The sequence below is a fragment of the Mchenga conophoros genome, linkage group LG14 (genome assembly GCF_057382185.1).
Source record: "Mchenga conophoros isolate Kocher_MC1m ecotype Shallow Benthic linkage group LG14, M_conophoros_male_GT1.1, whole genome shotgun sequence".
NCBI lineage: Eukaryota > Metazoa > Chordata > Actinopteri > Cichliformes > Cichlidae > Mchenga > Mchenga conophoros.
The window spans coordinates 29,817,299-29,838,159 of record NC_140539.1 but is presented as its reverse complement, the minus strand read 5'-3'; the positions used below and the strand labels follow the sequence as shown (position 1 = coordinate 29,838,159).

General features: G+C 39.5%; 2 protein-coding genes across 2 annotated transcripts; both read left to right on the top strand.

The window, feature by feature from the left end:
• The first annotated feature begins 2,741 nt into the window (after nt 1–2,741).
• Nucleotides 2,742–4,082, top strand: LOC146560047 (odorant receptor 131-2-like). Its single transcript, XM_085244963.1, has one exon. It carries the CDS (start codon nt 2,742–2,744, stop codon nt 3,705–3,707), a length of 966 nt encoding a protein of 321 aa, XP_085101089.1. The 3' UTR covers nt 3,708–4,082.
• A 2,781-nt stretch (nt 4,083–6,863) lies between these two features.
• Nucleotides 6,864–20,215, top strand: p4ha3 (prolyl 4-hydroxylase, alpha polypeptide III). The gene is made up of 13 exons (XM_085243873.1): nt 6,864–7,094; nt 7,619–7,773; nt 7,890–8,113; nt 11,066–11,215; nt 11,292–11,343; nt 11,421–11,578; nt 12,409–12,585; nt 15,748–15,812; nt 15,948–16,107; nt 16,206–16,268; nt 16,740–16,808; nt 17,806–17,902; nt 18,383–20,215. The coding sequence occupies exons 1-13, from the start codon at nt 6,922–6,924 to the stop codon at nt 18,451–18,453; spliced, it is 1,614 nt and encodes a 537-aa protein (XP_085099999.1). The 5' UTR covers nt 6,864–6,921; the 3' UTR covers nt 18,454–20,215.
• Nucleotides 20,216–20,861: the final 646 nt, after the last annotated feature.

Genomic DNA, 20,861 nt, shown 5'->3' with positions numbered 1-20,861 from the left:
CTGTCCAGTCCTCAGGTCCAGTTACAATGAGGAAGAGGCTAATCTTGAAACTGGAAGACCTTAAGACTTTTCCCAAAGGTCTTCCCAAAAAGTTGAGTCTGTTCATCTGGTCGTGACATTTTCAGTGGGAGAAACATTTCGTCACTCATCCAGGGGACTTCTTCAGTCTCAGCCGACTGTAGGTTTCCCCAACTTTATAAACAGAACATTTGGATAATGACTGAAACCGGCACCACTGATTAATAATGGGTGGAAGGTCAGTTTATTGATCATTAAAATGCAAATTGATTAGTCACCACTGATCAATGGCCATGAGTACCATTCACAGAGAGTGACTGGTATTCAATGGCTGCAATCACAGTACTGTAAGATGGTGAAAGATGTACCCTTAGGCCCCTCCTCGATTCAGAGATGGTCCTTCTCTTTTCATGTGTCCATCCTCATCGTTGGAAGACTGTCCACTGGCCTGTAGGTGTAAATGGACTGCGGAATCCTGGCCTGACGAGTTAGCTCTTCTGTGTTGTGCCATCTTCTTAGCCAGAGGTCGTTTGGTTTCCCTGATGTATAAATCACTGCAATCCTCCTGGCACTTACTGTAACAGCATACGCTATATTACCATATTAGAGGCCAGATCCTTGGACCAGATTTTGCTGCAGTGTGTTTTGGGGTTGGAAAGCAGAGGAAACAGAGTAATATAAGTGGCACTCACAGCAACTGTTGAATTTGCATATCAGAAGATGAAGAAACTGACCGTACAGCCCATTGTTTGTCAGTGGTGCTCATTTCAGGCATTGTGCATATGTACTGTTTATAAAGTTGGAGAACCCTGCAGTCAGCTGAGACTGAAGAAGTCACTTGGCTGAGCAACAAAACTTTTCTCCCATCCAGATAAACAGAATAATTTAGAGGGGGTTTCCATACCTGGATGACTGAACATGCATCAAGACAATGTAAACTCTGTAACTATAACACTGACAGTATTATGAGGGAATTGCTTTGCTGGTCCAGGTAAAATTGCACTGCATGTGGCACAAAATGAGTCCTGCTTTATTACATTGTTAGTAAGAAACACTTAAAGGCCCATGTTTTACTCTTAGCTCAGAGTGAATATGATAATATAGTAAACTTGTTTTGTACTAAACCTAAAAGCTGGATTAAACTAAAAGGAAAAACTATGAACAGACAAATTAAAAATACTTTGTACTGTGTAGAAAATAATTATAAAAAATGATACAGAAGTCTGCCTTAAATTAACCTTTCAATAACCCTACACTGACAGGCTCAATATGAAAGAGGCCTCACCAACATCCCCACATCACAAACTGTCTCTACACTGACTTCCACAGTCATTCTTAAAATTTAGTTGTACATAAATGTGGTCAAATGCCATCGCCCAGACGTTCACAAGCAGTTTATACAAGAAACAGCTGGCCCAATTAACCATGATCATTTGCAAGGTGTCCATTCAACAAAGTCAGTGTAATGTGAGGGCCAAGAGAGAGAGTTGGACCCCAAAAGCAGACACAACAGACCAAGATTTCCAAACACTGAAATCTTTATTCATCACAAAGAGGTCTGGGATAAGAGCAGGGCATTGAAAGGTAATCATGCAGGTGCAGCAGCAACTGTAACAGAAGGAGAGGAGGGTTATAAGCAGGCACTGAGAAAGATCGAGGATATTGCTGGGAGAAGTGTTGAGTCAGAGTTTGCGTGAAGAATAAAGTACGAAGGATCCAGGAGGGGCTTTTGCTGGGTGAGTGTCAATGGAGATGAGTGACGGCGGGCAGGACGGCAGGCAGGTGAGTTCTTTGATCCTTTTCAGATTTCCAATGAGCAATGGGTTGGCAGCAGCAGGTGAGTAGTCACGGGTAGCAGATCTGCTCCAGGAAATCCGAGGAAAGAACTGGTTAGTGTGGGTTAGTGATCCAGAAATGCCAAAGACTGAAGACAAAGAGAACAATAGGTTAACACAGGATGTTACAAAGTTTAAACGAAGCATTGAGGCTGATTTACTGCTAAAGAATAGCTGACAAACTGGCGAAGACTAGAGGTGTGAGCTGGTCCTAAATACAGGTGAGCTAATTACTTACGATGCACTGCAGGTGAGGAGAAGAGGACGCATGAAACTGGGGGTGGAAATGGAGCTTGGTGCTCTGAAAAGGAAAAAACAATTTGTAGAAATACAAATTGAGAACATTTTTCCTAATTTGACTGTTGCAACTGCTGCTTTGGATGCCTTGCGATATAGAATCACTTGTTTGTTTAACTTCCTTTCATGGATCCTGAAATAAAAGGTGCTTTATCTTTTTCCCCTACAGTAATCTGTAGTTAATGAGAACCATGATGCTTAATGACGATAGCATGAAATTAATTTATCTCTGGGGAATCAGCCCTGAGTCAAACATAAGATAACCGATGCCAAACAGATCAGACAAGAGAAGACCATCTTTGACACTTTGATTGTTGAAAACATGTTGTGTGCTGAGAAGAAGAGAAATCTGAGCTCTTCTGTCAGACAAAGTCATTGTTATTAGGTGAGCGAGGCACTGTCTCATTTTAATGGGTAAATGGTTTGTATTACAGGGTGATTTGACTTTAATGATTACTTTATTAACATGAGGCAGCTAATTTCTGTTGTAAATGTAAATGATAGTATGCATTATGTTTTATTTTATCTTCTGTATATTGAAGTTTAAGTTGTGCTTTTTTTAACAGGTGTGCTGCAACTTAAAGCTGCAGAATGCAGAATCTGACTGAACTTCCTTTTAATGCAACTTCCCAAAAAAGCCTGTCTGTTATCATCAAAGTATGTGCAGTTATCCCCTTCTTCTGCACCTTCTTCTACTGCATTGTTGTCATGCTGCATGTGTTTGCATCTCACAGACAGTTCCTAAACACTCCACGTTACATCCTGTTTGCCCACATGTTGATCAATGACACCCTGCAGCTTCTGTCCTCTGTGCTGCTTTTCCTACTTGTAATGGGTCAGGTAAAATTTCCCGTTTTCTACTGTTTTCCTCTGCTGTTCATATCCACTGTTACTTATCAGAACACACCTTTAATCCTGGCTGCAATGTCCCTGGAGCGTTATGTTGCCATCTTCTATCCCCTGCAGCGCCCGGCCGCCTGGCGCTCAGGCCGTATCTGGATCATTAATCTTTGTCTGTGGCTTACAAGCTGCATTTTCCTCATAATCGAGTACTCCATCGGAAAGCAGCGTCCTGCTGTAGATGTCCTCTCTACACCTCGACTTTGCATATATTTACTTATCAACTCATCTCCAATCCAAGCATTATTCAGAACTGCTGTGAGTGTGATGTTCTTTGCAGTTGTGGCTGTTGTCATCTTCTTCACATATGTGAGAATCCTGCTGGAAACCAGGAAGCTGAGACAGGACAGAGTATCTGTGAATAAAGCCAAGCACACTGTGCTGCTGCACGGCTTTCAGCTGCTTCTGTGCATGTTGGCTTTCACGCTCCCCATCACTGAAAGTCTCACATTGTTATACACTAACTGGCCAGTGGAAGACATTGCCTTTTTCAATTATTTCTGTTTTATCCTAATCCCACGCTTTCTTAGCCCACTCATCTACGGCTTCAGAGATCACAGTCTGAGGGGCTACATTGGGAAAACATTCCTCTGCTGCTTAGACACAGTCAAGCCCCATTTCAGAAGCAAACAGCAGGACAGCTTGTCTGCTTCTTGAAAAAAAAACAGTTTAGACTCCTGCAGAAAACCTGTTCAGAGTATCTGCATCTCTGTCTGTCAGTTGCCCAAATGAACACTGAGTAATTTTTTATGCTGTGATTATTTTTTTCATTCACACTGGCCATGAACAGATTCCTGTTTATACTGCACGTGGAACAAACTAATATCATGAAGTGACAGTAAGTGGAAAAAGTTACACTGAAGCGAAAACAAACTCTTTGTATTACTGTTCCTCCTCTAAAGCTCAACATATATACATGTATATATAAATGCTAAATTAAGATATCCACTTTATTTGTCTGATTAATATGTTTCTAAAGCTTCATATTACCTTCACATATTTTTGCACAGAACAGGGAATCTGACTCATGAAAGGGGCTCTGTAATTATCAGGTAAATATTTACAGTGAATAAAAAAAAAAATTCCAGTGGTAATTTGAGCACATAAATATTGATTTGACTTCTTTTCCTTAAAAAGGCCAATAAAAGGTGTCTAAAATCTTAATAAGAAACTCCTCATGTTGGTCATGTGTTTGTGTCAGATTGCATGTTTGACTAAAAGTGTGATATTTGCACTAATAAATGTTTGACAGCTCCATTACATCTCTAACCTACAATAGTTTAGAGTGAATCTCAGAAAATACTTTTTTGTTAAAAAATAACTGCACTATTAAAAGATGTCACTTTATACTGAAAGGAAATTCTACAAAATTGTGATAAAATGCCTTTATCATCTCAGTTTTATTCTTAAACACTTTGGTTAGTATTATCATTAAATCATCTTAAACTGCACTCTGTTTTAAAAAGCTGTACTTTGTGAACATTTTCTGCCGTTTTAATCTGAAATTTGCGAACCATAATGCTTTGACCTTTTAATTTAAGCATTATTGATAAGTTTGACATTTAGTAATCACATGTTTAAAATCTTATGTTGTCAGTATTATAAAGAAATCCTTGCAACAGTATTTGGATGCAGAACATTTGAATGCATATAATGATATTGTTTCTTATCAGACTTTGATGTTTACTGCATTTCTTTGAGGATGATTATCACGTGATGTTAATAAAACTGAACACAGAATAGAGCTGTTGAAAGTCTACAGCAGTAGATAAAAAATTTTCTTCTCGGTTACCCAACAAATTTGTTGTAGATTAGTCTTAAAAACGTAATTCCACAAATTTTTAATCTGAGAAAAAAAAACTTTTTTCAGATGAATCTCTTCATCATTAATATCACAGTTACAGCCTTCCTTACTTTACAATAAGTCATTGTCTCCTGCTTGTTACTTTTGCTGCACATGGCATCGCAATTCAATGGCAATCTGAAAATATCTTCATATTAATAATAAAAGAAAATCTTTACACAAGACTAAAATAGTCTTTACAATGAATTAAATACATTTGAGTTTGTTCTGGTTCGGTTTAACTCATTTTTAACTGCAGGCTGAATATTTAAATAGATCGTTTACAGCAATGTCAAACTTAAAAAAATATTAATAATTTAGCATGTTTGATACATATTTTCGGCACATAATCTCACTTTAGAAGAACCCCCCCCCCCCCACCAAAACAAAAAACAAAAAATAAAGAAACAAATGGGGAATAATTTTATTATAGAGGACAACAGAGATAAAATAAATAAATATGCATACTTTTAAACACAGGATCAGTTCTAAAATCTACTGTGAGATTTGCATGGAAATTTTGAAACCCATTGTGTTTTCCCTCTTTGATGATCTTTTTAGGCAGGTGACCTGTTTTTTTTTTTCTTTTTTAGAGAAATTATAACAATAAATATTTTATCACTATTTGTTGTGTTAATAAAATTTCTGAAATCAGAATCAGAATCAGAATCAGAATACTTTATTGATCCCTGGGGGAAATTATTTTTTGTTACAGTGCTCCATTTTAAACCAACATTAAGACAAGACAGACAATACGCTAACTAAGAATAGTACAATATATACATATATATACATACATACATACATAAGTCACTTATAAATAAATATTTGGAAAAGAAACATGTGTAGCTGTAGCAGCAAACAGTGTGTTAAGTGGATGCGTTGTACAGGGAGATGGCCACAGGCAGGAATGATTTCCTGTGTCGTTCAGTGGTGCTTTTCGGTAATCTCAGTCTCTCACTGAACGAGCTCCTGTGACTGACCAACATGTCATGGAGTGGGTGGGAGGTGTTATCCAACATTGTCTTTATCTTGGACTTTGCAAAAATGACTTTGCATCCCATACTGTACACTGCTGGTAGATTCATTTCTGGAAAGGTACACACTGCTCAGAATAAAAAGAGGCATGTATGCTTTGATGTCTTTCTGATTTACTTGCTTTCAGTTGTCTTTATAAGTCTGTTTCCCCTCCACTTTCATTGCAATAAACACTATTGGACTCAGTCAAGAATAGGTCAAAGCAGTAATTGATGTCATCAGTCCAGGATACGTCATGGTTTTTTGGTTCTGTGATCATCCTGATGACATTTTTAGCTGAAAGCCAAACTTGATTCTCAGGTGGGGATTTCCCCTTCTTTGAGTGACAACAGCCTCAACATAGCCATTCTCCTCATCACTGAGTTCCTTCTCATCAGTTATTTTTTAGCCTAGATTGCACAGATTATATTCCATGCCATCTTCCACTTTTGACACTTCCTTATCTATTCCATTCTCACTGCTAGTTTCCTGGCCTCCTCTTCCTCCTCCACTGTACTGATCAAAAATCACCACCAGGGAGGCGCAGTCCGTCTTTTAGGGATCCTTGCTGTGGCACTTCGCTGCTGCAGCTTGGTTGTTGCGCAGAGCTTTGTCCTGCAGATGTCGCTGTGATTCCAAACTCAGTTTTTGAAGAGCAGATGATTTCTCGTTGATTTTCACATTTTAGAAAATTGACTTCAAAGTAAAACTAAACAAAATATTGCAAATATATTACATCGCATTATTTGCAAAAACTGAACTCATTTCATCAGCATCCGCGAAACCCCATAAATCAGATGATGTTGGTGAGTACATGAGCGCAAACTAATTGTTCTGAATGAATCCAGGCTGTACGTATGATATGATGAACAGAGGGCGAAGGCTGATCTCAGATCAGCTGAGAGCCTGCTCCAAATGCTGAAGCTCAGCGGTGCTGTTCAGCAAAACTGAGAGACGCAATTAGAACTGGTGAATCTGCCGAGGAAGAGAGCGGACAGCTCACTTTCGGAGATGAAGTTTTGTGTTCTTGTTTGCTTTCTCTCGGGCCTCCTGAGTGTCGTTAGAGGGGAAATGTATACATCGCTGCTGAACGTAAAGCAGGCGGTCAGAGTTGAACGGAAGCTGATCGATTACCTGAGAACTTACATTGACCACGAGTTGGACAGACTTGAAGACATCAAACGGTGAGTAATGGTGAAACACTGGAAACAGATTTGATTGTAAAGGATTTAAACGATGTGTATCTTGGAAAATATCACACAGAATTAAAAGAAACCCCCATAGGTATTGTTATCTCGGTTTGTTCGAGTTTTCCAGAGGTGGTAATTAACCCGGGAGACACTGCACACACACACATAGTAAATAGTAATAGAACAAGCGTTGCAGATGTGAGGCTTGATAGTGAAATGATCATATAATGAACTACATAAACCTTATATGTATGTCATTAAAAAGCAGAAAAAATAGACTAGGTTTTCGTGGCTTTATTTCACAATGTTGTATGCAGGATCACTGTTACAAAACGAAGTCACCTCCCGCTAATTTATACAAATAACTGTAGTTTTGTTTGTTTGTTTTTTTGTAGAATTGCTTCTAATTTTTCTTCTGGTGAAAATAATGTTTTGTGCATAAAATGCCATTTTAATTATTGAGTTTTTATTGTTTCCAGTCTGAAGACCCTGTTTAATAATTCTGTATCTTCACACAGTTTTTATGCCAAAGTATCCAACCTGCACACAGAACTTTACAAAGGCCCAGCGGTCACAATGGCCAACCCTCTGGTGGCTTTTACTTTGATCAAACGTCTTCATTCAGAGTGGCTGAATGTCGTCTACAGCAATGAAGCCCTCGAGAACCTACAAGGTTGCCCCACTGCCTTCTTCAAAGACACATCTGGTGGTGATATCTAAGCATCCACCCCCCTCTACTGTCACCACCCAACCCCTCACCATTCACCTTTTTGCCCCTCTGCTGTCCAGCTCTCAGGTCCAGTTACGAGGAGGAAGAGGCTGATCTCCCCAATCTGGAAGACCTCCAAGGGGCTGCTAAGGGGCTAATGAGGCTGCAGGATGTATATGCTCTGCAAGTTTCCAGCCTTGTAAGGGGCCGTTTCCAGAGAGTCACTAATGGCGAGTCTGTGGATGTCTACATGCCTGCAGTATCTGTCCAGCTCTCTGGTGATGACTGCTTTCTGGTTGGGAAGGTACTGAAAAAATTATGTATTTTGGAAAAAACACAATCCTGCATGTAAAAGAACAGAAATATTTGGAAAATTTAAGTAACAAAAATAATGGTGCTGTTTTACTATGTAGCTTTTTTTACGTCTGGCTCCCAGCCCAGGGTTTGGTCATGTGATGGGCGATGCCATGTATGTTCTCCTCCTATGCTTAATGTGTTGGGAAAGAAAATCTTCTACTGCTACACAAATACATGTTCACAATTTTGTCTTATTTGTCTAAGTTTTACACTTTAGATCAAAAAGTAATTTTTACCAAATTGCCTGAAAGGCAAACCATTCATCAGTGAATCTAATAACTACCTAAGCCTACATAAAAGATGGATAAAGCCACAATGACATCATTCAAAGGTTGGCGGGTTGATGTTTAAAGCTTTGAGTCTGGCATTTTGACCATCTCCATATTGGGGTTTTTTGAGCCAGAAGTGAACAAATGAATTTGAAGTTAAATTATCTGTGGACTGTAAAGGGGCATTGCACTTAACTTTCAGTTAGTGCAAACACTGAGAAAACCATAAAAGTGGTGCACAAACCTCTTGGCAGGCTGTTAGTGCAGTTAACCACAGAGCAGGCCATATTATTTGTCCGATTACTGCAGTGAAAATCCTCCAAAATCAATACCAGAAAAAAAGTCGAGAGAGAAGGTTCAGTGACTTGATTTAGTAGAGATGACATCTAAACAGGCAGCTGTTAGCTTCAGCTGTATGTGTTGGCTGCACCACCCGCTTTAATCTTTAACAATGCAAGATTATTGTTTTCTTTTAAACAGGAAAATATAGCTGTGTTATAAATGTTTTCAAATAAAATGTGACGAAGCATAAAATGAAAGCAGTGTAGAGTATACAGTATTTGTGCCAACTCTGTATTTCTTAAAAGCACAACAAAGGAAGTGTGGTGCAAGTACACATCTGTCTTCTTTCTGGAACAGCTGTCAGAGTAACAGAGGAGTCACTGAAGGAAATTAACGTATTTGGAAGTTGGTGTCCTGAAAAGTTTTCACTCTGGTTAACATCCCATTCCAGAGGGCTGCAGTTTTATCCCAGACTTGTTAATAGTTCTGTTGTGGGAACCTAGACTAGAAAACTGGGATTCTTTCCATTGTGTGCCTGGGAATTCTTTTCATGCGCAGATGAATATAATATTCTATAGAAGGGGGAAAAAAAGGAGATTTTCCCCACAATAAATTCCACTGTTTTCATGCAGTGGTTATGTGTAAGGGTAGGGCACTGTGTGGGAGAGACATACTCTTGTATGGAAAAGACATTAAGTCATGCTGCAGAAGCTTGTCTTCACTTGTACCAGGGCTGAAATTATGTGAGGCGGTCAGTCAGCAGAGATGCTTAGTTTTAGGGTTTTCTCTATAACAGAGCTCCTGCATGCATGTGCTATCATGTAGTTTTTAAACTGATCTTCAAAACCAGACACATTTAACACAAATTTGAGTGTCTCAGTTTTAGTGGGGAGAGGTTTAGGGCCCTTTAAGGTAATTGCCAGCTGACGCTTCCCTCAGGCTCATTACCTCATCAGCTGAGTATTTTTACACATTTATTGCTCTTTAGGCTATTTCTGTTAAGAATAGCTGATCTTAAATTAAAGAGTGAAATGTGGGTGTAAACCTGTGGTGGATTAACTCAGCATGTGTGATGAGTTGGTGGGCTTCTGTGTGTGTTTGTGGGGGTTAAATAGCACACATGGAGCTGTGGTTGTGGATGTAATCTGTGACGGGAGGAGTCTCTTACAACCCACTTTCAGTGTGGGTGCTGTCAGCCCTTTAGTCAGCACCTACTTCATCAAGTCAGGTCAACTGCTAAACTGCTTTGAACCTAAGTAAAGGAGACCTTTAGTGTTTGTGACTTTCAAAATCTAAAAATGCTGTAGTCCAGTTTTATATTTCCACATCATACATGAAAATGTGATGCAGGGACACACTCTGTGGAAGACATGCCTACATGTAATGCAAATCTACCGCCCATATTCGGTTACAGAAATGTCCAGATTATTTTTTTATCTACTTGCTTCAGGCACTGATGAGAATCAGGCTGCAGAGGTCTGTTAGGTTTACTTTATTGACTCTGCAACCTAGATTTTTTTTCCCAATTATATCTTTCAGCTGACACCACTTTGTAGTACTTTATCAGATTTTGCAGAGCTTCTTTAAAATCATGAGACCCAAGGAAAAGAGAAATTCAAAAGACAAAGTCAGTTTTTGAAAGAACAAAGAAGGAATTCATTTATTTTGGTTGTGTGTGTTTATCAGAGATTTGATTCCAGGTGTCAGTGTGCTGCGAAAGGTTTCTGAAACTGGGCCTTGATGGCAGCTGTAGAACATAAGCTGCTACATGATACACGCAGGATAAAAGGGGGGACTAAACAAAAACTGAAAGTGGAAGAGCACAAGGAATAAACACAGGTGGGTGAACAGATGGGCCGACAATAGGGTGAAGGTGAGGGAGAGACAACAAAAGCAAAAATAGCCATAAAGGTGTGGAACAAGAACAAAGGAAAGCAATTAACAAGAAGCACATATAGAAGAATTGAGGAGGTACAAGGCACCACAGGACACACAGAAGAGTAAACCCTAAGAAAAAGGATGGCGGTGATATGCAAAAAAATGAAACAAGATCCTAACCCAGTAAATCCAAAAGAAAAGAATTCAAGTCAAGCTGAAATGGCTAAAATGGCTCAGCCAGCCACAAACATATATCAGCTGACTATCATGAGAAACTATCTGACTCTGGCTGCTGACTCTGACTCTGGCTGGTCTTACAGTTGTTAGTGTGATCCTTACTGAAATCATCCCTGCAACCACAAAACCTCACAAATTCTGGCTGACATGGATGCAGTATTCAGCTCTTCAGTTCTAGACAGACTCTGTTTAAATTGTGAAGTACTTGTTTTTTTTGGTGTTATTGTACCCAGGTGGCCTATGAACAAGAAGACTATTATCACTCAGTGCAGTGGTTGGAGGAGTCTGCGCGCCTTTTCAGGGGAGCAGGAGAGGAGTGGAGCCCTGAAAATGAAGGCACTTTGGAGGATGCTTTGGATCACCTTGCCTTTTCTCACTTTAAAGTAAGTAAACAGACAGACTGAGGAAATTTGCATGATTGATGATTTAGATTTCTCTGAATTCCTTTTCTTGTCTCAGACAGGAAACGTCTCCTACGCTCTGAGTCTATCTCAGGAGTTACTGCATCACAGTAAGGCTCTTAAAACCCCTTTTCTCAGTGAACTGTGTCATCCCTCTCTCAGACTGTTTACACATTTTCTTTCTCAGATCCAATGAATGGAAGAGTTTTGCAGAATGTTAAAAAATACGAGAAGCTCCTGGTTGCTGCTGGTCCACCCAGAGGCACTGGGTTGACGAGACCCTCCTCCAGTTTTTTAAGGACCAGGGACACTTATGAGAGACTCTGCCGGACTCGAGGCTCTCAGGTATTGCAATAATGAGGAGCAGATCAGGACAGGAACACATCAAACTTTTTAAATGTATATACAGTAATGTAGCCTTGAGTTACAGGGTTTTATGTCACTGGATGTTCAGTGTTTCAGGATGCACTTTATTTAAGAGGATGTTTTGTTTTTTCATTTTTACATGGACTACAATTTAAATATTTACATCAGTGTATGTAGATGTCATGTGAGATAAAAGTTGAGGCAATTTTGGAGAGCCTTTTTTAAAATCTTCACATCGGTATGCCAATAAAAATAATTATTTTTTCACCTTTTTTCACCTGAAACATGCCTGCCACACTCATGAAATGATTTCATCAAAAGTAAATACGTATTTATTTACATAGCCTCTTTCAAGATAAAAGCACAAGCACAAACTTCACATCAAATAAAAACAACAAACATGGAAATTGACACTAAGATACTGCTGACAAAAAAAACCAAAACACCACCAGTACTAACAGAGGAAAATCTCAGTGATTTGATTTGATTTTATCCTCTGAGGATCCTTAATTTCTGCCCAAAAACACATGAATCCATCAAATTAGTTTACAAATGTAAGTCTTGACCAAAGTGCCGATCTGAAGTCATAAAGCTTCGCTCCTAGCATACTCTAACAACTTCATTTAATTTCTACATTTTTAGGTCTGTAAAATGTTTTCTTGGCTTTAAAAAGCACCGCAAAAACTCTAAATGTCGTCTTTGTTTTTAAGCTTTTATGTGGTGACAAGATCCATTATATGAGTAACTGTAGATGGATATCCATGTTTTGATCTTGTTAATAGACTTCATATGGTCGTTGCTTCTTACAGCGCAGGCATTTTGCAAATTCCCAACTCTTCTGTGACTACTTCACCAACAACAATCCTGCACTGATACTGATGCCTGCAAAACGGGAGGTGGTGAGCCTGCAGCCGTATGTGGTCCTCTACCATGACTTTGTTACTGACACAGAGGCTGAAGACATCAAGAGCCTCGCCCAGCCAGGAGTGAGTGCTCATCGCATGTGGTCAAACAACCCATGTGCCTTCAATACGTTAGATTTTTGGGAATTAAAAAACAAACAAACAGTGTCTTAACGTCTTGTGTTTTAGTTGATTCCGTCAGATTGTTGAATGGTTTTGTAATCCAAACTTTTGGAGAATCTTGTCAACAAAGGGAGGGGGTTTCCCACATGGGACTCACAAAACATGAATCTGCAAAATGTTAACTTAGCAACAAGAAGTCAAATCAACAAAAGCACTAAATGAACACTTTTTTCCTTTGCAAAGTCACATTAAGGTGTGGGACTGCCAAACTGAAGCATATAATAGATGTTCTAATAGACTAAATCAATACAGTGGGGCAAAAAAGTATTTAGTCAGCCACCGATTGTGCAAGTTCCCCCACTTAAAATGATGACAGAGGTCAGTAATTTGCACCAGAGGTACACTTCAACTGTGAGAGACAGAATGTGAAAAAAAAATCCATGAATCCACATGGTAGGATTTGTAAAGAATTTATTCGTAAATCAGGGTGGAAAATAAGTATTTGGTCAATAACAAAAATACAACTCAATACTTTGTAACATAACCTTTGTTGGCAATAACAGAGGTCAAACGTTTACTATAGGTCTTTACCAGGTTTGCACACACAGTAGCTGGTATTTTGGCCCATTCCTCCATACAGATCTTCTCGAGAGCAGTGATGTTTTGGGGCTGTCGCCGAGCAACACGGACTTTCAACTCCCGCCACAGATTTTCTATGGGGTTGAGGTCTGGAGACTGGCTAGGCCACTCCAGGACTTTCAAATGCTTCTTACGGAGCCACTCCTTTGTTGCCCGGGCGGTGTGTTTTGGATCATTGTCATGTTGGAAGACCCAGCCTCGTTTCATCTTCAAAGTTCTCACTGATGGAAGGAGGTTTTGGCTCAAAATCTCACGATACATGGCCCCATTCATTCTGTCCTTAACACGGATCAGTCGTCCTGTCCCCTTGGCAGAAAAACAGCCCCATAGCATGATGTTTCCACCCCCATGCTTCACAGTAGGTATGGTGTTCTTGGGATGCAACTCAGTATTCTTCTTCCTCCAAACACGACGAGTTGAGTTTATACCAAAAAGTTCTACTTTGGTTTCATCTGACCACATGACATTCTCCCAATCCTCTGCTGTATCATCCATGTGCTCTCTGGCAAACTTCAGACGGGCCTGGACATGCACTGGCTTCAGCAGCGGAACACGTCTGGCACTGCGGGATTTGATTCCCTGCCGTTGTAGTGTGTTACTGATGGTGACCTTTGTTACTTTGGTCCCAGCTCTCTGCAGGTCATTCACCAGGTCCCCCCGTGTGGTTCTGGGATCTTTGCTCACCGTTCTCATGATCATTTTGACCCCACAGGATGAGATCTTGCGTGGAGCCCCAGATCGAGGGAGATTATCAGTGGTCTTGTATGTCTTCCATTTTCTGATGATTGCTCCCACAGTTGATTTTTTCACACCAAGCTGCTTGCCTATTGTAGATTCACTCTTCCCAGTCTGGTGCAGGTCTACAATACTTTTCCTGGTGTCCTTCGAAAGCTCTTTGGTCTTGGCCATGGCGGAGTTTGGAGTCTGACTGTTTGAGGCTGTGGACAGGTGTCTTTTATACAGATGATGAGTTCAAACAGGTGCCATTCATACAGGTAACGAGTGGGGGACAGAAAAGCTTCTTACAGAAGACGTTACAGGTCTGTGAGAGCCAGAGATTTTCCTTGTTTGAGGTGACCAAATACTTATTTTCCACCCTAATTTACGAATAAATTCTTTACAAATCCTACCATGTGAATTCATGGATTTTTTTTTCACATTCTGTCTCTCACAGTTGAAGTGTACCTCTGGTGCAAATTACTGACCTCTGTCATCATTTTAAGTGGGGGAACTTGCACAATCGGTGGCTGACTAAATACTTTTTTGCCCCACTGTATATGTGTATATGTGTGTGTCACTAACAAACATTATCATTTGACAAGTTTTTTCTTTAACGAAACACATCTTTCGGCCTTTGGAGCTTTTATTTATAACAGATAAAGATTCAGAGTAAACTTTTAAGTCATGTTTCTTGATGGTGAAAAACATCAAATGCTGAATTGTTATAAACAGTTAATACATTTAGTTTTTAAAATTTGGTACACTTAATTAATGCATGAGTAGAGGGAATCTAATATTTTAATATAGATGTATATAAAATGCTGTGAATAGAAATGTAGGTCATAATGAGTACTATTAATTTTAGTGCTTTTTGCTGATCATTCTTTAATTTTGCAAAGACGAGACTTGAATCTAGACCGTGTGTAGGTGTGTTACAAAATGCCTCTGACTGCTGGCGTCCTACTGGGAAGATTCTGGAGGGATCATATAGCGGAAGAGTTGGCGTGCTTCCAAACGTTTAGCAAAGCTTAAGGAAAAGAGGAATACATTACTACAAAAACTTGGCTGAATTCCTCAAACTGTCCAAATAAACCAACAGAGCTGGGGCCGATAAATGTTCAGTCCACGATAGCTGAGTCTTAATATCCAATGAGTAAAGTGAAACTTTACTGCAGTGGATCGTCCTGAGAGCTCTTCAGTCTTCTGATGCAGGAAATATTTGGTGGGATAACACATTTGCTGCCCCTATAGTTTCTGTGAGGTTTTGGCATTGTTCAGTGGGTTTTCCATCTCTTGCTCAGATGGAAACCCCTGTACTTATTTCATCATTATGTCAGCTTGTGGGCTGATTGAAAACAGGCCCCTGGTCTTAGTTTGGAGCAGAGAGTGGAATGGAGCATGGTTTCCAGCTTGCTGTTGCTAGATCCCAGAATACAGGTCTGTTAACAAACAGTTTAAATAGGTTTTCTTGGTGATTAATTGTTTGAACTGTATATATTGAGTTGAATATTTCACTACTGATTCTCAGCATGGAAATGTTTGTGTATACCTGTTGGAAAATTGGAAAACAATCATGAAAACCGGAGAAGCTCTGTGGTTTACACAAATATATTTGCGGTGCTTTTTTCTCAGGTTCTGCTTCACTTTCCTCCAAAGCCCTAAAAAGAAAGAAGGATTAATGGAAACCCATCCTTAGATGCATTAAAGTTTGGCTGCTGTAACATTCGCAAAATTAAGATGCTTTTTTCTGTCTTTGCTAACAAGCTGAGAAGGTCTGTAGTGGCAGCTGGAGAGAAACAAGCAACAGCAGACTATCGGATCAGTAAGAGGTACAAACATCACCTCTTGTTACTCTACTACTGCCATAACAATAAAAACATCTGCTGCAGGTTTACTACTACATGCAGCTGGTATTTCTTTTCAGTCACCGTATCATTTTATTAATCAATATCTTTTATTGCTAGTGCATGGCTGAAGGGCTCAGCACAGTCTATTGTTGGGAAGTTGGACCAGAGGATCTCACTGCTCACAGGTCTGAATGTGAAGCATCCATACGGCGAGTACCTCCAGGTGGTGAATTATGGGATTGGTGGCCATTATGAACCTCATTTTGACCATGCTACTGTAAGTTTGTTGCGTTAGTTGATTAGCGCTTATTTACATGGTGATCGTGGATATTTTAATTGCCTTTATAATGTCTGTTTGCATTTCTGTAAAAACAGTCACCTTCAAGCCCCGTGTTCAAGTTGAAAACTGGGAATCGGGTGGCTACATTTATGATATATGTGAGTAAAGCCGAACCATCTATTGACCCTATTTGACCCCGTAGCTAAAAGTTCTTTGGCAGTTCTTTTTCAGCTGTCCAAAAGTCTAAATTAAAAATAAACACATTTGGAGAACCTGGCCAACTTGGACAGCAAGCCTGAGAAACTGACAACAGTAACTACATTTACACTTTAGGGATATTCTGCCACGCAACAAACTTGAAACAAACTCTCACAGTCACCTTCTTATCTGTCCTGATGCGGTGGCTTCAGGAAATATTTGGTGGGAGAACACATTTATTTGAACCTTTATTTGTGTTCATGTAACCAATTTGTCCTTCTGCTGAGTGCTTTTGTCCTTACAATAAAAGTAAAACTGGGTGGTGATTGAAAAAGAATGAGTCTTCAAACACTGCAGCAGACAGAGCGGCTTTTCATAACATGAGCACGTAAACACAAGACACAGCTCTGAAGGAATGTCCTTTTCCACAGCTCAGCCCGGTGGAGGCAGGTGGGTCCACAGCGTTCATTTACGCCAACTTCAGCGTTCCTGTTGTGGAGGTAAATACACTGCAAATATCTTAGTATCTGTTACTTTTATTTCATATTTTTCCCTTTTACACATTTAAATAAGTTTGGTGTCAAAATACTAAATGTCCGATCACAGAAACAATAGCCTTGAGATGAATTTACTACTTTATTTCACTACTACTTTACTTTGCAAAGTCAGTGGAGGGTTTTTTTTATCTTTTGTTTTTTGGTATGTTTTTCTGGTTGATAAATGAGCTGCAGTGTAAAGTTTAACAGGCCATTCCTGGGGTTTAACCTTTCACCTTAGAACTCATTTCTTGTCCAAACTTCAGAAAAAGATAAAGTGACCAAAAAAAGAAAAAAAAAAGTAAGAAAGAGAAGCCATACACATTGGTGACAAATTAAAAGAAACACCACCATAAAAAGTAAAATACTAGGAAACAATGCCAGCATATTCAATGCCAAGGTGTTCAAATGCCAACACCTTGGCATTGATTCTTCAACTCTCTGGAAGTCTTTGAAAAATGCTCTTTGAAAAGAAATTTCCCCCTTTGGTGTTTTAATTATGGCCGTGGGGAGACAAGGTCTAACATGGTAGTCCAAATCTACCACAGGTTTTAAATTTGGTTTGCTGTGGTTACTGTGAATGCCAAGCACGGTTTAAAGCATTTTTAGACACAATAAACCATTTACTGACCTCTAGGATGTAATATCGTCCTCCTGCGACTGTATTGACTTGCAGACATCCTGTTTAAGGGGACAAGTGGACCATGTCAGCAAATTGCCTCGCACAACAGCAGAATCCAGTGTGCTTTTTTTTTTTTTTTTTAGGAAAAATAAAATACTTACGCAATAAAATACCCACTTTTTAAACTTGTTTACTTAATAATATTATATAGGCCAAAAATTAAGACTATAGAACTTATTATTAAGTACTTAAAATAACTGATAGTTACTGACCATAGTTTAAACCACACTTCTTTTTTTAAGATACTCAAAATGATTTGTTTTGTTTTTCATGTCACAGAAAGCTGCTATCTTCTGGTGGAACCTGCACAGAAATGGTGAAGGAAACGACGACACACTGCATGCTGGCTGCCCCGTACTTATTGGAGACAAATGGGGTAAGACCCAGGTGCATTATGATGTGACAGGGCTGTGAAAAAGTAGCGTAAATATGGAAAGTAGCAAATCAGTCACCATCACTTATCCAGCATTCAGCTCTCCTGATATGCTGGTGCACATCTGTACCCCATTAGGCATTTAGAGATGTGGCAGAGAGCAGTTCAGACACTTGGAATGTAAACATCTGCTGATGCCTGGAACCAGGCCATCACACGTGTGTTCAGGACTCAGTTAAGCTGACAGAAAGATATTAATCATTGAAAAACAGCTGCAGAAGTATTTAGTGAAGGTGTTGTTTTTAGCAGCCATATATATCGCCAGATATTAACCTCCAGGCTACACTTTCCAAGTACAATGACTCCAAGTACAAGTTGAAAATATTCAACAGCAAAGAAAAAAAGAAAAAAACTTTCATGATACTGTTTTTTTTTTCTGTAGAAGATAATTTCACATGATTTGTGTCTGTCTTTGTGTTCCAGTGGCAAACAAATGGATCCATGAGTATGGTCAAGAGTTCCAACATCGCTGCAGTCTGAATCCTCAAGAGTGAAGGGGTGGAGCCATTGCTGGGCCCCTTTGGAGTGCAAGCCTTTGCAATTGTGAGCCACATCTACAGGGAGAGAGAAGGAGGCAGCAGGAAAGTTGATGCACAAGCAAGGGCAGCGAGAGCTGGGGAAGCATGCATCTGTGATTGGAGCCCTAAAGCCCCAGGGATCCTGGAGTGTACAGCGGACACTGCTGCAGTGGACATGGTGGAGGAGGAGGAGGCAGAGGAGGAGTGGGGCATCTGGCAGCCAGCCCCCAAGGGCGAAATGCTCTTTCTGGCCAGTTCCTGCAGATGGATAGAGGCCTTTGCCTTTGCACACTGTGCTGGCTTTAGTACACTGTGCAAGGCTGTTTACCTCCTGACAGCTTTAAACAGAGATCTTATACAGCCCTGTTCCTACACTGGGCTCACTCAGGGATCTGCTTTTACAAATCAAACTTTATTTTGAAATATAAATAGTAAATTAATAATAAATACTAAGTCAACAGAGATAATCAGTGTCTCAGAAAGAATCAGGTTTCAAGAGGTTAAAATCCGAGTCACCAGAGATTAATGTTGTCAGAGCTCAGGCTCGAAGTTCAGGGTGGTGCCAGTGAGTCAAAGGAAGTAGAAATTGTGAATGTGCCTGCACATTCCCAGCTGGCTGAATGATGTGGTCATTGCTGTCTGTGGGAGACTCTTTGAATTTGGTTGGATTTAACTGAATGTCTCATGGAACAAATGAACCAGCAAGAGTAGAGAGTTGAGGTTCAGATTCTGCTCTTCATTAATGTTGGAACTTGTGTAAATTCACATGAACAATCCTGACTGCATACTATTCAGATATGAGTGTCTAAGTAGGTCATAACCCATCATAAAACAGTGCTGAAATTCACTATATGAGGTAGGAAAAGCAGGATTGGATGTATGTGACATTTTGGAGATGCCCTGCTGCTTGAGTGGAAAGGATCTCTGAATAATACCTTTGCTCACCGCAGTGTACACAGACAGTACTTCCAAGTATATAAACCAGCCTGTTTCACATTCCTGCATGCACAGTAAAGAGCAGGATTGTTTTCCCAGGGAGATGATGGATAGACAGGCTCGACTGCTCTGAAGCTCTAATAACGCTTTGCTTGTCATGTGTAAGTCACAGGAAATGCTCAAAGCAAAAAGATCTTAGAACACAAATTTATTTCATTTAAAGAATAACTAAATACTACTATATTAAAAAACACTGTAGTTACAAGCTGGGTTAGGTATTTAGTTTCATTTTCTTACCTATAAAAATCATCTAAATCATCTATTTTTTAAATTAATAAAAAGATTATTTTTATTCCATCAAATCAAACATCTCAATAATCAGAATGGTTTAAAGTAATCATTTCTTTCTGTCTGTTTTAAAATTTACTGTTTCTTTTAGAACTGAAGGAGTTTTAATCTGCACTCTGGATGTACTCATTATCACTGGTTCTCACTGTTTCCACAGCAAATATAGCTGCAGATGGACTTGCTGCTCTGCAAGCGTAAAGTCCAAACTATTTGAAGCTCACATAACCAGAGGTCATAATATCAGGTCATGCTTAGGTCTTCCTCGGCACACTGTCAAGAGCACACAGTGATTCTGTTCCTCACAAAACAAATTCTTCAGAGCCTTATGGGTCTTTCTAAGTTTTGAGAACTAAACGAACACTTTTTAAAGTCAGTGAGTTTGCACAACTGATGGAAAATACAGATAAGTAGCAACATAAAAAGCAAATCATAGGTAATAACAAGTCTTTTTAATCTCAGATTCAAGAAAGGGGGGGGGGGGGGGGGGGGGAGCATTACAGACTTGTGTTAGTGAACAGCTTTGACTGAAAGACCAGGGCTTCCCTCTACTGGTAGACAGCTCGGAGGTGTATTTGTAATTTTTCACAGTAATATATATTGTTTGGTTGTTTTTTTAATCTATTGTTTATTTGCTTTTACACAGTTGAACAGTTTTGGATGCATTGTTGAAGCTGCACTTATGGTTGTTTTAAAGGACTGTTGGACACTGGGTACAAGAAAAAACACTTTTGTGCCAATAAAATACACTTCTGAATAAAATGATTGCAAATAAAGCTTTCATATGTGTGTGTCACATACATTGTGATACATATTTCACAAATTTTAGAATCGCTTCAATTCAATGTAATGGTTGAGCTGCAAAAAGTAAAAGTGTCCACTGTGGCTAAAAAGCAAATGGCAGAGAAAAGTCTTAAAACAGAATATTATTTGCCCCCCCGCCCATCCCAATTAATCTCTGTATTCCTGCTTCCATTTCAGCAATTATTTAAACATTATGGTTTAAAAACCTCATAATTAAGATAGACATTGTACACTGTTAGTTACTGTATTAGTACAACACAATGTAAATGCCATAAATATAAGTGTAATAAATCCTCCCT